Genomic DNA, 15,079 nt, shown 5'->3' on the forward strand with positions numbered 1-15,079 from the left:
GACGTACTTCTAATGTACTATCTAATATCTACCAGTAACTAGGAACAGCCTGCTTACATACTATTATGAGGCGGCAGCACATGTCCCATGGGAGTCGCATTCGTTTTTTTTTCCTGCAATTTCAATTCTTCTGTTTCTCTTCATTTTTTCCCCTTTCTTTCCCGATTTTAGGTATTTCAAAGGGAATAATTTTAGCAAGTTTTGGTCTATTTCCCTACACCAAATTTCAGCTCAGTACAATTGTTTGTAGTCACTCCATTTCAAATTTTCTGGATTTTTCAATTTCAGTTTTGATTGACCATATCTCCTTTCTGGAATGTTTGTTCAACTCTGTCCTCTGATTTTGAGATTTCATTCCCTTTCCACACTTTAAAGACAATAAGTGGTAAATTCAAGCTTGTCTACTCCTTGATGAAAGACAGCTTTTTAGCAGAGCAGTAACTGTACTATGAACTGCAGTACACACTACTTCTACAGCTACTAGCAGAACTTGTCTTTCTGAAGGCTGCATGGTGAAACAACTCACTGTTCACACCATACAATGACCTGCAGTTGCTAATTCACCTTTGCTGTGCTTGAAGCAATGCAGTGTCTAAATGCTGGTGGAATAGATGGATGAAATACATCTATCTATTGTCTTACTGCAATGGAAAATTAGAGAGCAGGGGATGTAGGTCTGAAAAAAAATACACAAATTGTTCATATTGTTAACTAGGGTAATGTTCTACCTCAGCAATTCCAAAATGAAAAAGCTGCAAGCAGAATTGTGCACAGAAATTAAATTGGTTTATAGCTTCATTTGTTATAGGGTGGGGGTAATGAGAAGGGAAAACAGGAAGTCCCAATATAAAACTACTAATAGGTTAGAGTCCTGAAATGCCTAGGACAGCATTCTACTATGTGACTTAGCCACAGTTCATGGCTATGAGTTAAAACAGGCAAGGCATCAGCTAGCTATTTTTCCCTTGCAACAGAAAGAAGTCTTCCTCTGTTCTGGAACAAGATTAGTTAATTAGGACTAACTCAGTTCCAATCTGTATTTTACATGGTGCTTTCTCCATTTTGCTCTAAAAAAGCTTTGATAGCTGTCATAACTCCAAGGTAGCAAAGGAGACTAACAATAAGCAATTGAAAGGTTTCTAAATGTACTAGTGACCAGAAAAAAGAAATTCTTCCCACAATCTTATAATTGTGGGATTGTAAGATTGTCACTGCAGCACAGTATTGCCAGATGTGTACAATTTGATGATAGACCACTTCTTTGGTGAATGCTAAAAGGGAATCTGCTAACTGCTAATTTCTTCTGTTGATGTCTCATGTACAGCAAACCTCTAGGAAAAAAAAGCTAGTACTTCAAATGAGATTTAGGTATCAAGTAGAAGAAGCTAAAATTTAGAACAAGTGTGGAGGCTTTATTAATTACTCAATTTGCATGTCCTAATCTGGAATCTATTAATATGAAGTTGAATAGATTTCTAACTATGCAGGGCCTTGCATCATGGTAAGACATAAATGTTCTTAAAGCACTTCCCTGGTTATGCCTTGCAAAACAAAGTAGTCTCATAAACATGGTCAGCTATCAGATACCTCTGTCAAGAAGCTAGTAGGTTTTTTTATTAAATAATACCTGGAATGGGAAGTCTCAAGTATAACTGTTAAATGATGAATCACATCCATTCTTTGAAAAAGGAGCTGATGTCCCCTAAAACACTCTTCTTCTAGGTATTACTATGTAAGTATTGAAATAAAATGGCAACAGGGTCAGGGAAATAAATACCTCTCTGCACATCTCACAAAAGAACCTCTTATTGCTAATCATAATTATGGGTCTAATGTTGAAGAGTAGCTGTTACCAACTGACAGACTCAGGTAGCTGAGTGAGGGCTTTCAGTGACATTTTAGTACTACTAAATAAAATGACAACAGTTACACCAAATAAATTTGAACTGATTTTTTGAAAATAATTTACTAAAATATACAAGTACATTTTCTTTTTTCAGTATAAGTTACATAATTGCATACATTTTTAGCTCTTTCTAGGTGCTTTTGGTAATAAGGCAGCAGCAGTGGGCTGACAACTAAAACCTTCAGCATTGCTCTGTACACAAAGAGTCAGTGCAAGGATATATTTTCTAGCAATATACATTTTTCCTGAATACACTGAAGATGAACCTAATTTTTATTTGATGCAGCTCAAGCAAAAGTGGACTGTAGTGCAATTCTTGCTTATTGGAAAAGAAAGCCTATAGAGTAAAATATAAATTAAGGATGCTCAAACAACAATTTGTTTACTGGAAGCTGTTAATAAAACATTTAACTTAACCACAACTATTTGTGCTTCATTAAAAAAAAAAAAAACAACAAACTTAGGTTATAAACTAAAACCTTATTTGTAAAAGTTCTCTGCAGAACAGTGCTTTCTGCAAAACCTAGTGTTTTGGTGGCAGAACTTCCACGTGCTATCATGGAAAAATGTTTCCAGAAGAAATAATCCTCTTGCAAATCAACAGCCAGCTTCCTGACAAAAGGGAACTGGCAACTTTGAAATGCTTGTTCCCTTTCTCTGTGAAAGAACAAGCCCTGACAAAGGAGAACATGTACTGTGTTAAAATCTATTGTGGCACAAAACTCAAAACTGGCCCCTGGGCAGGTTCATCAGTTCAATACCTATATTCTCTAGTTCAAGTTTATTCAATGTGGTCTTAACAGGCTGTTTCAGACTACTACAAGATGAGTACTCTGATCATTTCCTTCATCAGTCTTGGTTCAAGTCAGTGAAGCAGATGCTTCTAGTCTAAGTCTTCTTACTAGTAATATAAGGGTCAGAATAGTAATCATGCAAACTTCTTCTTTGTAGCTGTAAATCGTTCCATGTACTACAAAGAAAACAAAAAAAAATCTATTATTTTTTTTAATTAATAGAGGATTAATTACTACTAAAAGCAGCTGAGCTTCTGCTCTCAGACTCAAAAACATTCTGCATCTAAAGCACATTTTTATATGCCAGGCATAGCTATTAGAACTTTAATTTCAAACAAAGACCACCCCAAAACCTTTCTGACCTTTGCTGCAATTCAGATTAATGGTCAGATCTCCAGTGTTAAGGATGAACTAATATTAAATACTTAGCGAATGCGGTATCATTCAAAGCATCCCTTATATTTTGTTGCATCAAAGTGAGGACACGCTTGTCATAATTAGCTGCCCTTCAAAAGATGCTGATGAAAGAACACTGACCCTGAATCCTACAAGGAAGTTATCTTTGAAGAACTCCTGGAGATGTTTTCAGAGGTTAGTTATGAATCCAGTAGCTATGACACCACCAACAGACTATTTGGTGCTTTTATTCACCAGCATAAATGCTTAGTATTCTGAGTAAGGGCTTCACCAGGATTTTCTTAAAAAAAGACAAAAAACCCCAAAACAAAACACAAACCTTGTCATAACCTTCCAGTTCTCTGAGTTTCTTGATTTCAAAGAGGTTGCCTTCTACTGCAAGCAGTGAGATCTGGGAATCACTGAGAATACTCTGAGGCAGCATGCTGAGTTCTAGACAATTTTCTTCTAAACGCAAGACTTTGAGGCGTGGACAGTGGGAGATCTGCACTGAGATCTGGGAAATCTGTGGAAATAAAAAGAAAGAAAAATGGGATTAAAATGGTAGTGATCCATGATTATTAAGTGATCTGTTTCCAATTTACACAGACCACCTACCATACTGTAAATATAAACTACATTAATAGCAAGTACTTAAAAGCAATGCATAAGTAACAAATTGTCAAAAATCAAAATAACTTTTTCTATTCCATGATGACAAGCAACCTACACATCTCTTTATCACATTCCTACTCAAGAACTGTTCAAATAATTTTCTGCTTGACTAAATTCAGGATTTTTTTGTTCACCAAATCAGGCAGTTGGATGTATTGGTACAGAAAATCTAGTTATGATTCCTCATTTGCTTTGTGTCCAGGAGATGTCTTTAACTATAAAGTTTTGATGGTCTCATCTTATGTTCCCACGGCTGTACTAAGTCCTAAATCTACATTCCCACAACATCAGTTACCAGACCTGATTCTGATTCAAATTGAGTTCGATAGCCTGCAGCTCTCCCACAGTGTCAGGGACATTTTGGATCTGGTTTTTTGAAAGATCTACCACATCCAAATGGCGAAGACCAGAGAGTTGTGTAGGCACAGTCCGAAGCTGGTTTCCAGAAAGGCTCAGGGTTTTGAGAGCTGAAAGTTGTCCAAATGCAGCCGGTAGCTGCCTCAAGTGATTTCCATTCAAGTGGAGTGTTTCCAGTTTTTTCAGTTTACACAGCTCCTCAGGTAAAGCAGCTAGAGAAAAATGACAGAAAAACATATGAGCTAAAAAGCAGTAAACATTCATACTTATTTAATTAAAATAAGCTTCTGCAGAGAGAAGAGTGCTATATTAAGTAATTTCTCACTACTGAATTCCTCCCCAATTTCCAGTGAAGGCACAGATTCCTGCACAGAAACTTAAGCCCACAGACAACACATGCTTCTCAACCATCATCCATAAATGTATTAAAATAATCTGCAGACAAGGCAGACCTCCAAGTCACAGTCTGAAATCACTGTTCAAAAGATTTTAACCTGTCAGTAGTCCTTAGTAACCTTCTGCCAGCATGTTCTCTGACACTTGAAATACCACAAAATTCACAGCTTAACCTTTGCCCTTTAAAGGTATTACTCAACTTATAGAAATAAGTTAGGAGATAATTCATACGATGTCATACCAGCATAGAAACATCACCAGGTAAGGTCTGCTGGCATCCATTCATCCCTCTTTACACCTACACATGTATATAACCTCTAACACTCCTGAGCTGCACTGCAGAGTCAAGCAGGTTTGTAAATTATGTTTGTTTTTTGAAAAAGGCAGATAATACATAATTAATGCATAAAACCCCTAGTTTCTTCATTGTGGTTTTTCCATAATGATGGATGCTTGTTTAACAGAAACAATAACAACAGCTGAATGGCCAGCAACACTGTCTACATGTCATCTTCATTAACTGTTCTCTAGGCAAGTACTAAACCATCTGGCACTGTTAAACACTCATGTCAGGTTAAGTCACAGCACAAAACCTCTATAGGCTTAAGTACTCATGTGTCATTGAAAAACTGATAATATGCTAAGTGGCAACAACTAGTTTTGTAGAATTATGATTTAGAGGTTTTTATCCTGCACCTGAATTCCAAAGATTTCAGCTTAGGTGACTAAACTCCCCATTTACATCTTGTGAGAGTTAAATAATTAAATTTAGTTTTTGATAGAGAAAATGAGTTATTATTTTAAAAATCAGTGGAGATATTAATTAGCAGGCATACTCAGTTTGTTGTTGTTCAGAGCAAGGCTCTTCAATAAGGAAAATTTTCCAATGAGAGGTGGCAAAAGCTCTATTTTGTTGTTCGACAAGTCTATTGTCCTTAAGTTGCTTGTTAGCTTCTGGAGATCTTCAGGAAACTATTGGGGGGAAAAAGATACAGCATTTAAAGAGTTGATACAAATTTGAATGTTTAAGTTGTACAGTTAAAATTTTAATTGTCTCACTGTTAAATACTGTCATATGTATCACAGTGCCCAATCACCACAGTGTGATTAGCAAATTTATTTAACACATTTTTTTTTTTTTTTTCATCTGGGGAGGGGAAAGGGGGTATAAAGAAAACACTAACATCTAGAAGCAGTAGTTTTTCATCCAAATAACTAAAATTTTAGATATTACATTTTCATCCTCTTACCTGCTCCTCTTAAACATGCCTATCATTTAAAATACTCTATAGCCAGTTAATAACTCTATATTTAGCAGAGTATGATGTGAAAATTTTTCTCCTGCTTTCCTTTTTAAATAATTATGTATACCATTTTCATTATTCTTATTTACATGCTGTAGCACTTTGGTACTGAGTCTTGGCACTCAGGTGAATAAAAGGAAAATCTGACAATCACCATCAAGGAGTCCTGGTGAATAAGCCAGTGGTTTTGATCCTCCTTTGGCTTGACAGAGAAAAAGTGAAGAGAGGAGGTAGGACAGTGGAAGAAGGTATGTTAGAAAAGGCTTGGAAAGTTACTGTAATATACATTTATTTTTGGGTCCACGACAATTCTGGGTTTTTTCTGCAGTTGAGTCTTAGTTAAGATAATTTCCAATATAATAAACTTTCAGGATGCTTGCTGCCAGCCCAATGAACAGCCTGTACAAACTATTCATATGGCTACAACTAAACACACTATAAGTGCCACCTAAATGTGACAGATTGTGGAGTATCTTTCTAAGTTACAATACGGTTATAAAATTTGTATTTTCCCCCTCAAGTTTACAGACATCTTCTAAAAGCACAACATCATAACTAGTATTTCTTGAACATATTTGCACTGTAAAGCATACTCATACAAGTGCCCTGACAGATAAATCTTCAATTAGAAGACAAGTCAAGCAAGAACAGGAAAAAAAAGCAACTTGAAATATTTTTCATGACTGTTTATAAGAAATACATGTATGTAAGTGCATTAAAACAAGTGGGAATTTTTCTCTGAAAGTGTCAGTCATACACACAAACAGCCGTGTTTCCCCTCCCAGTACATTACCTCAGTAAGTCCCTTTCCTGTTAGCTGAAACACACCAGTTTTCTGCGCTGTCTCCAGGTGGGCTTTCAGTGCACTATTTCCCATCGTAACAGTTCTCTGTCGAGCACACAGAGTTCAAGTGATGGTGTCAGCCAGTTTTACTCTGTGCTAGAGAACGGCAATCCAAAGTCTCTGTGATAAAGCAAATTAAAAAGTCATTTTATGTGCACTGTCCACAACGCTACAAGCACTGACACAATGAACAATTTCACTACTGTGCTTTCACCTCCCTCGTAACTAAAACCTAGAAGTCTAAAGGTTTACCTAGATTAAGATATCTTCCCTACAGCAGTTTGATTACTGAAACTATGCAACAAGCACAGTTAAAACTAGGAGATAAAACTGCACATTTGTGTATTTTCCCTCTTTCGAGGCCCTGCAGCGTAAGGAGATTCTCCACGGAGACCGGTTGTGATTTCTGTGGCATCTACCAGCGTGGCCTGCCGTCACATCTACTGTTTTATTTGGGTTTTTTGAGACCTGTACTCTGTTTAGAGAACAGACTCCTCTGCCGTGCCTATTAGCGGACAGCCACCTCCGGTAACCCCAGCGGGGTTAAATCCCAGGGCGCACGGGTCACGGGCCCGGGATTAAAGCCGGGCTCGCAGCCGGGCGGTGGGAATGAAGCCTGGGGACAGCACGTCAGCAGCCGCGGCAGGAGATGCGCTCCCCGCCGCCGCGGGCCCCGGCAAGGGGCGAGGCCAGCCCTGACCCGCAGCAGGCTGCGGTCCCCCCGCCCAGCCCCGCCCGGCTGCTCCGGCCCCGACCCCCGCAGCGCCGGGGGCCGCCGGGCCCGGCCCGGCCCAACAAACCAACCTGTCCGGGCGCCGCCGGCAGACGCTCCGCGGCGGCGGAGCCCCGGCCCGTCCCCCGCGCTCCGCCCTTCCCTTCCGACCCGCCGCGCCCGCCCGGAACCGGACGCGTGTCGGCGCCGTTCCTGCCACGCCCGCCATGGCGGCCTCCAGGCGCTCCCTGTCCCTCCGGGACACCGGGACCGCGCCCGTGGCGGCGGCCGGGCCCGGACCCCAGCCCGAGCCATGCGGGGCGGGCAGACCCGAGTTCGACTCCGATTCCGAGCTGGAGCTGGAGCTGGAGCTGGAGTGCGACTCGCGCCTCAGCGTGGAGAGCGATGAGGAGCCGAGCGGCGGCGCGCCCTGGCCCCAGCAGCCCGGGGAGCGCTCGGCGGTGGCCGCGCTGCTGGAGCGGTGCGTGGCGGCGGGCACCGTGAGCCAGGTACCGCGGGGCGGCGGGCAGCGTGAGCCAGGTACCGCGGGGCGGCGGGCACCGTGAGCCAGGTACCGCGGGGCGGTGGGCACCGTGAGCCAGGTACCGCGGGGCGGCGGGCAGCGCTGCTGGCGGCAATGGGGCGTGCCGCGGAGCGCGGCAGAGCGACAGCTTTAAACTACTGCAAGCCATTATAGAGCATTTGCCCGGTACGTTCTTGCTTCTGATTGCATTTTTCCTGTTGTCTTACTTTCAAAGGAGACCTTGGATTTGACTTGCAGAAGAACGCCATGCTTTGCAAAATTCTCTGAGATGGACGAAATGGTCAACATGGAAGCTGAAATCAATGAGGTACAGCGTTTACTATTGTCAGTGTACGCTCAACACTTCAATACCCGGAGGTAATACAGGGCCCCGATGAAATACCGGACTGCCACATGCCACGTTGTTTCATGTTTTGAGGAGTTTGTTGACAGTTCAGCTGTTTAACAGTTGCCATTTTTTTCCCCAGTGGACTGGGTTGTCATAAAGAAAACAAAACTATGAAACAAAATTCAGGTGTAAATAGAAGGATTCAGTAGGCTGCATCTTTGACTAAAGTGAAAATTTACCTGAAATTTTTTCAAGAAACTGAACAGTAAAGAACTTATGGTTGACTTCAGTATACAAAAATGTGTCTCTACAGGCAATTTTGTTGGTTAGCAGGCAGTAACCTCAGACATTTTGTACTGCTTTAATCAGCTGTTGCCCTGTATTTTGTAATGTTGGTTTAGACATTATATAGACTATGAAACTGCTTTATAAGACATGTAAGTGGGCGAGACATGGGTTTGAAGAGTAGACTATTCAGTGATTAAGGAATTGGCAGGAGAAGAGCACCAGACACAGCAGAAGGATGGGATGCCATCCACAGGGACTAGGCAAGCTTGAGAAGTAGGCTCACAAGAACCTCATGAGGCTCAACAAGACTTAATGTGGGGCCCTGCACCTGGGTCAGGGCAATCCCAGACATTAGTACAGTCTGGGAGATGAACTCATTGGGAGCAGCACTGTGGAGAAGGACTTGAGGTTTCTTGTGGATGAAAAGTAGGACCTGACCCAGCAATGTGCAGTCACAGCCCAGAAAGCCAACCAAATTCTGGGCTGCATCAAAAGCAGCAGGGCCAGGGAGAGGGTTCTCCTCTTCTGCCCTTGTGAGACCCCACCTGGAGTGCTGTGTCCAGGTCTGGGATCCTCAGGACAGGAAAGAAGTGAACCTGTTGGAGCAGTTCCAGAGGAGAGCCATGAGGATGATCCAAGGGCTGGAACACCTCTCCTACAAAAACAGACTCGGAGAGCAGGGATTATTCAGCAGCCATCTGGTACTTAAAGGGGGCTTAAGAAAAGAGGGAGAGTGACTTTTTCCACAAGCAGAAAATGCTAGGACAAGGGGGAATGGGTTTAACTAAAATAAAATAGATTAGATTTGATTTTAGGAAAAAATTCTTTACTATGAGGGTGGTGGGACACTGGGACAGGTTGCCTAGAGAAGCTGTGGATACCCCATCCCTGAAGGTGTTCAGGGCCAGGTTAGAGGGGCTCTGAGCAACTTGGTCTAGTGGATGATATCCCTGCCCATTGGCAGGGGCTTGGAACTAGATGATTTTTTTGGGCCCTTTCAACACAAGCAATTCTATTGTAAATTCGGTGGTTTAGGAATGAATTGCAGGATCTGTCTTTTCCAGCACAAATCTCCAAATTATTTAGATTGGTCTTTTTAAACAGTCTTTTTCTTATTGACCAAAAAAGCCCCACCTAGTAGTAGAAATTCTCCAGAGAGCAGGGCAACATGTTCTTGTGCTAAGTGCTCACTCTCTTTCACATACTTGCTCTACCTATGCTGCTACTTTCTCCTTTTTTACTTCCTCCTCCACCCCAGGAGAGTCAGCAGTTTCTGGATAAGTATGTTGAAAATGCATTTTCATTTGATGTTATTGCTGTTATAGCTAAAACTGAAAACTGAAATGATGCAGTTGGAGAATGAGACAGCAGACATTACTCACCATTTTTACTTAGGTAAGTGCAGTTGTACTATAGAAAACCAAGAGCCTTAGCAGCAGATTAATGTTTCATCTGAATACATGACAGTTCTAGAAGTTATTGCAGCAGTTATCCCTGAATAACTGTTAGAGGTGGTAGGTGTTTTACAAACACCTAAAGCATGTTTCCATACTATTTGAGCTTGCACTCTGCTCTCTCATAGAAGGTCTGTGTGTAACTCATTCTCCAAAAGTGTGGGAGGTGTGGTCAGCTCCCCAGGGTCAGTGCATCATCAGTTCTGAGATCATCAGTAACCATTGACCTGCATGTGCTACTCTGCTTCTTTTCCAGAAACTCAGTGTATTTCTGTTGCACCTCTATTCCCCCAAACTTACTACATTTTTAGTTTAACAACTGGGGAGTACGTTCATAAATTTCTTTATTTTTTCACACTCTGTCCACTATGATTTTGTGTGTGCTTAAAAACATTCTAGCTTACTACTGTTGTGCTAGATCAGTGAAATCTGTTGCGAGACTTCAGTGCTATGGTGTAGTTTACTTCATCTCACAGAGAATTTACTTAAAACTATAGATAATGTAAAACAATCATATCTATCTCTAAAAAGTAGGTGTTGTGACTTTGAGTGCATGCTGATATTAAATCATATATGCTCCAACAAAAGTAATTCGGATTAATGTCTCTTGAATGTGAGCTGTCCACTGCAATAGGTCAGTATTTTCCTTTCTGTCTTCAGCAGAAATTTTTCTCATTTTAGCAGGACAATAGGTTCAACTTTGCAATTTTATTTTATAGGGGAAAAGTGCGAGATTTTGCAAGATATGAACAGACACCTGGAAGCCATACTGAAAGAGAAGAGGGATCTCAGAAAGAGGCTGATCAAACACAGATGTCAAGAAAGCCTGCCTATTGAGGCAACTTATCACAAGTAGGTACACAGAAAATAATTTTTCTTGTTTACAGGAGGACAAATTAATTTGAACTAACAGACAGTAAAAATCATGTTTTCAGTAATTTTCCACTGATAAGAAGAGACATAAAAAATCGTACCAAAATCTCAGCTAAAAGCTGGTAGTTTACTCATTGATAAATTCATAGAAAGGTAATGATATATATTTTATGAGTATTTACTTAGGTTATTGGTCTGGTCTTTAAAAGTCTACAGAACAAGTTGTGATGTATTGTTTTAAATAAATGTGCTACATGCTGGATTTGTTATGCTTCTCCCAAGCAGGAGTTGTTACTTTAGCACTGGGTGTCTTCATTGCGCTGTTGTTTGCTTGGAACTAAACGTGTCTGATTCCCAGACATGCATAGTCCTTCTTCTTACAGTCTAAAAATTTAGCCCAGGTACTGAAGGAATTCACTTCTGTAATTCCTGCCCTGCTTGTTGCTAAGAGTCATACAAGAAGTGTAATTGCAGAAAAATTAATTAGATGTTTAGGAACTTGCATAAAGCTGTAAAAAGGGACTAAGAAAAGCAGGGCAATGAAAAAGAACTTATAAGTATTAAATTCTTGCTGTTTAGCACAACTGTTGAGCTCATTTTTGGTTACAGGTGTGTAGTAGAGTTGTTGACTGAGGCAGTAACTTTCATTGAGAAGCTTGAAAGCCATTTGCAGGCTGTGAGAAGCATCCCTCAGATACCACATATGATGAACAATATGGTGAGTAGTAAAAGAATTGAGCCAGTTGTCTTCTCCAGCATGAAAAATGCAGTGCTGTTTGGTTGCTTAGGTTACTTCTATGTCTTGATAGACTGACAGGATGTATAGAGACTAAATCCAAGCCTTTTCTGTTTCAGGATACCACTTTGTCAAAAACAGAGGTGCTCATGATAGAATTGGAGGAGCTGACAGAGCAAATACTGAAATGGGAAGAACTGCAAAAGGAAGTGTATTCTAACAATGTATGCAATACTGCTGACTTGGACTTTGGCTTATCTTTAACCTAACCAATCCTTTTCCTCAAATAGGATGACTACTCAAAGAACTACATTCTTAGGGTCTTCTGTGAAAATTGCAACATAGGTCTCTTAATCCAACAGAGACTTTGTAGGTAGTTATAGTTCTGTTATTAAGTAACACTTCTCCAAATATTTACTAAAAAAAGGGCGATGAGCAGTAGCTCCTAATAAGACAGGGTACTCAGAAACCTGTTAAAGAGTTCCTTTCTGAAATAGTTGGATAGGAGTCCCTTGGAGCCGGTATTCTCAATGGAAAATAGTTTCTTTTTTTTTTTTTTTTTTTTTTTTTTTTTTTTTTGCACTTACTATAGTATCTTTATTCATTTTTGTAAGCATCTTGATAAAACACTGTATTTTGTATGTTGCCGTAAAACTTTAATAAAAGCACTAGATTTCAAAAGCTCAGTTTCTTGCTTTTAATTTTGTTTAAAAATCCAGTAATTAAAATTACAGAGCAAAGTCTTTGGCCCAAGCTTATGCTTCTATAGGAGTTCCAATCAAGAAATGTAATTAGTTTTAAATTACATTTTTTTATGACTGATGTGGTCTTGTGGGAAAGCAGGAAATGTACTTGCTGATATATGGCAAGTCTACTAATTTGCAAACCATGCTTCAATGGTAGTGATAAATATATTCTTTGGATCCTCTTTTTTGTTGTTTGCCTGATTTTCAGTGTCCCACTTAGAATAAAACTTGTTCCATGAGTAAGATTGGTAGTTTATCATAACCATTGATTGTCCCAGTTTGTAACCCTCATGAAGAGACGGGTTGGTAGAATGTCACTGGCAGGACATCTGTAATCCAGGATAGTTGGTTGTCTTTGGAGAGTGCCCAGTTTTGTATTCAGGATGCTGAGCAGACTGAAGTGGTGCAGATGTATTCCTTTCTACCTTTGTATCATTTGTTATGTGAACATCCACCTGTTGATTTCTGTTGCTGAAACAAGAGCATAATGCTTTCTCAAAGTAACCACTGGGTGGCTCAGTACCACCAAGTTCACAAGTTTATCTGATTATTGCATATAAACTTAAAGCAGAATTAAGGAAGAAATCTTTGGCTCTTTGTTGAGCACACTCTGTTATGACCTACTTGTATTTGGTCTATTTTATATTTGAACTTCTGTGAGAATCTCATTTTAATCTTTGTAACCATTCTGCAGAGTGTGAATGCAAGACATCCAATTTAACAATTCTCTAGCATACTGTGTAAGCTATAGCTGGTGTTCCTTTGCTGCTGCTGAGAAAAGTTAAAAGGATAGAAACAATTTTAATTAGGTTTAAGCAAAATGTCGCTAGGTATAATCTAAGAATATAAACTGGTGTTTGAGTCCCACAAGCATTAATGGGGTCTTTGTGTCAACACTTGCTATACATCATTACAGGATTTGAGTCCTAAGTCCTAGGTTACTGTTGTTTCAGATGTGGAAATAAAGGTCTTCCACACAACTGCAGAGAACCTGACCTTTTTAATGAAAATGCACATTCTGTGACATGGGAGAAAACAGAACAATAGGTGATCACAGGTTGGACTTGATGAGCTGAGTATTTTCTAACCTATTTGATTCTATGTTTTTTGTGAATCAACGTCCTCTACATCTATTCTAGGCTTAGTGTCTCACTCTCAATGTCTTACAGTGATGATTTAGATTAGGCACATTAAAGCTATTTAATTTAATCATTTTAGAGCACAATGAAAACATTGTAGTCAGTTTGTTCATTGTAACTCTGAAATACATGGTTTTGCCATATCCCAAAGAGTTGAGCATATTTTCTTTTACTGTATCTAATTTTGAAGAGTTGACTGTTGAGTTGGTAGAGTTTAGCTGATTGCCATTTGTCAGTGATGTGTCAATTAATTATTTAGTGTGATTTAAAGGTATAAATCTATTGAAGCATACAGTGGTTCACAGTTTGTAGGTATTCATTTTAGCATGTCTGTGGTGAATGGAGTATTGGGTTCCAAGGATGGAACCAGTTCTTCACTTGGGAAAACTTCTGAAATGTGGTACCTTCTTCATTTAGATAAAACATTTCGGGAGTTTAAGGCAAGCTGTCTCATGAAAAGAACTATACTTAAAGTACAAAAAAACAATAAAAATAAATTTAAACAGAGGTTCTTTAACTATAAAAACAACATAGGACTCTAAAACTCTCATATATGATATTCAGATATAGCTCAGTTTATCATATTTTGAAATGCAAAACCAGAAGTCTATTTAAAAATTTGCATTTTCATTGGCAAATGGAATTGCCAAAATTAAACAAGACTTGCCTATTGAGCCTGGCATCTTCTTTATGCCAATGCTACTCGTTCTTGCATCTTCCTGTGACATCAGTAGCTTACAGTGACAGTATTCTAAAAGAAATTTTTAACAAACTTTTCGTAATTTTTGTATTGCCCTAAGTACAAAATTTTAGTCAATGCACCAGCTACATATTGATTTCAATTAAAGTTCTTTGGAAGTTTCAAAATTTCCTTTTAGATTCTAAGTACAACCCACATGAAGATTGGATGTTTCCAAAGGAATCTAAAACACTTGAGACCTTTCCTGTAGCACTAGTAAGGAAGGGATACTTGCCTTCCCTAAATTCCTGTCAAATTAATGTGGAGGGCTTACAGTGCTCGGCCCTAGTGATGCCTTAAGAGCATCACTCTTAATCGCGCTGGCACTGAACGCTTGGTTTGCTGCTGCAAAAAGGAATTTGAGGAGGAGCGCGGGATCACCGTCTCTTTCTCCGGGGCAGACCTGTCTGGCGGAACAGCGCAGTTTGGATGCTGGAGAGGCTGCGCACGGCTGCTCTGGGCAGGCTTTGCCCGAAACGCCCGCTCTCTGCCCGGGGGAGTTTCCGTGCGTTCTCTCCGCGGGGGCTGCCTGGGCCGGGCTCTCTGCCGCCCTGCCCTCCGCCGCGGGGCGGGCCGGGCCGGGCCGGGCCGGGCTGGGCTGGGCCACTCCGCTCCCGCCGCTCCTCCCCGTCCCGGCCGGGCCGCGGGGCCGGGCGCGGGCGGCCGCAGTGCTGGGCGTGAGCCGAGCCATGGCCAACGTCAAGGTGGCCGTGCGGGTCCGGCCTCTGAGCAAAAGGTGCGGCGGGGCGCGGGGGGCGCGGGGGGCTCTGGGGCGCGGCCCGGGGGCGGTCGGGTGCTGCGGGTCCTGTCAGCCCGGCGGGATCGCCGCCCGGGAGCGGCTGAGCCGG

The 15,079-nt window shown here is 40.9% G+C and overlaps 3 protein-coding genes across 5 annotated transcripts in view; 2 read left to right on the forward strand and 1 right to left on the reverse strand.

The window, feature by feature from the left end:
• Positions 1–1,936: 1,936 nt before the first annotated feature.
• On the reverse strand, positions 1,937–7,601 carry LRRC57 (leucine rich repeat containing 57). Its single transcript, XM_002200333.7, has 6 exons — positions 7,477–7,601; positions 6,622–6,792; positions 5,361–5,496; positions 4,072–4,340; positions 3,437–3,622; positions 1,937–2,876 (listed from the first exon to the last, which is right to left on the reverse strand). Exons 2-6 carry the CDS (start codon positions 6,703–6,705, stop codon positions 2,835–2,837), a joined length of 717 nt encoding a protein of 238 aa, XP_002200369.1. The 5' UTR covers positions 6,706–6,792; positions 7,477–7,601; the 3' UTR covers positions 1,937–2,834.
• Positions 7,483–12,288, forward strand: HAUS2 (HAUS augmin like complex subunit 2). Its single transcript, XM_041716394.2, has 6 exons — positions 7,483–7,893; positions 8,143–8,235; positions 9,870–9,939; positions 10,718–10,850; positions 11,481–11,589; positions 11,727–12,288. Exons 1-6 carry the CDS (start codon positions 7,612–7,614, stop codon positions 11,874–11,876), a joined length of 837 nt encoding a protein of 278 aa, XP_041572328.2. The 5' UTR covers positions 7,483–7,611; the 3' UTR covers positions 11,877–12,288.
• A 2,213-nt stretch (positions 12,289–14,501) lies between these two features.
• The window catches only part of STARD9 (StAR related lipid transfer domain containing 9), a 96,014-nt gene continuing 95,436 nt past the window's right edge, over positions 14,502–15,079 (forward strand). Inside the window, exon 1 of one of the 3 annotated variants that reach the window (XM_030275482.4) lies at positions 14,502–14,967. In XM_030275482.4, the coding sequence (XP_030131342.4) occupies positions 14,921–14,967 (47 nt within the window). In that variant the 5' untranslated portion in view covers positions 14,502–14,920. The remainder of the gene's footprint in view (positions 14,968–15,079) is intronic. The other 2 variants (XM_072930017.1, XR_012056329.1) reach the window with 2 other exon arrangements.

The sequence above is a fragment of the Taeniopygia guttata genome, chromosome 5 (genome assembly GCF_048771995.1).
Source record: "Taeniopygia guttata chromosome 5, bTaeGut7.mat, whole genome shotgun sequence".
NCBI lineage: Eukaryota > Metazoa > Chordata > Aves > Passeriformes > Estrildidae > Taeniopygia > Taeniopygia guttata.

What these genes read in the sequence shown, in the direction of transcription:
- HAUS2 (XM_041716394.2), top strand. Translation starts at nt 7,612, where the DNA reads ATGGCGGCCTCCAGGCGCTCCCTGTCCCTCCGGGACACCGGGACCGCG. An exon ending in ATTGAGGCAACTTATCACAA is followed by an intron (nt 10,851 to 11,480) that starts GTAGGTACACAG and finishes TTTTGGTTACAG; the next exon opens with GTGTGTAGTAGAGTTGTTGA. An exon ending in CACATATGATGAACAATATG is followed by an intron (nt 11,590 to 11,726) that starts GTGAGTAGTAAA and finishes TTTCTGTTTCAG; the next exon opens with GATACCACTTTGTCAAAAAC.
- LRRC57 (XM_002200333.7), bottom strand. Translation starts at nt 6,705, where the DNA reads ATGGGAAATAGTGCACTGAAAGCCCACCTGGAGACAGCGCAGAAAACT. An exon ending in CAGGAAAGGGACTTACTGAG is followed by an intron (nt 5,497 to 6,621) that starts GTAATGTACTGG and finishes TCCCCCCAATAG; the next exon opens with TTTCCTGAAGATCTCCAGAA. An exon ending in TCTGAACAACAACAAACTGA is followed by an intron (nt 4,341 to 5,360) that starts GTATGCCTGCTA and finishes ATTTTTCTCTAG; the next exon opens with CTGCTTTACCTGAGGAGCTG.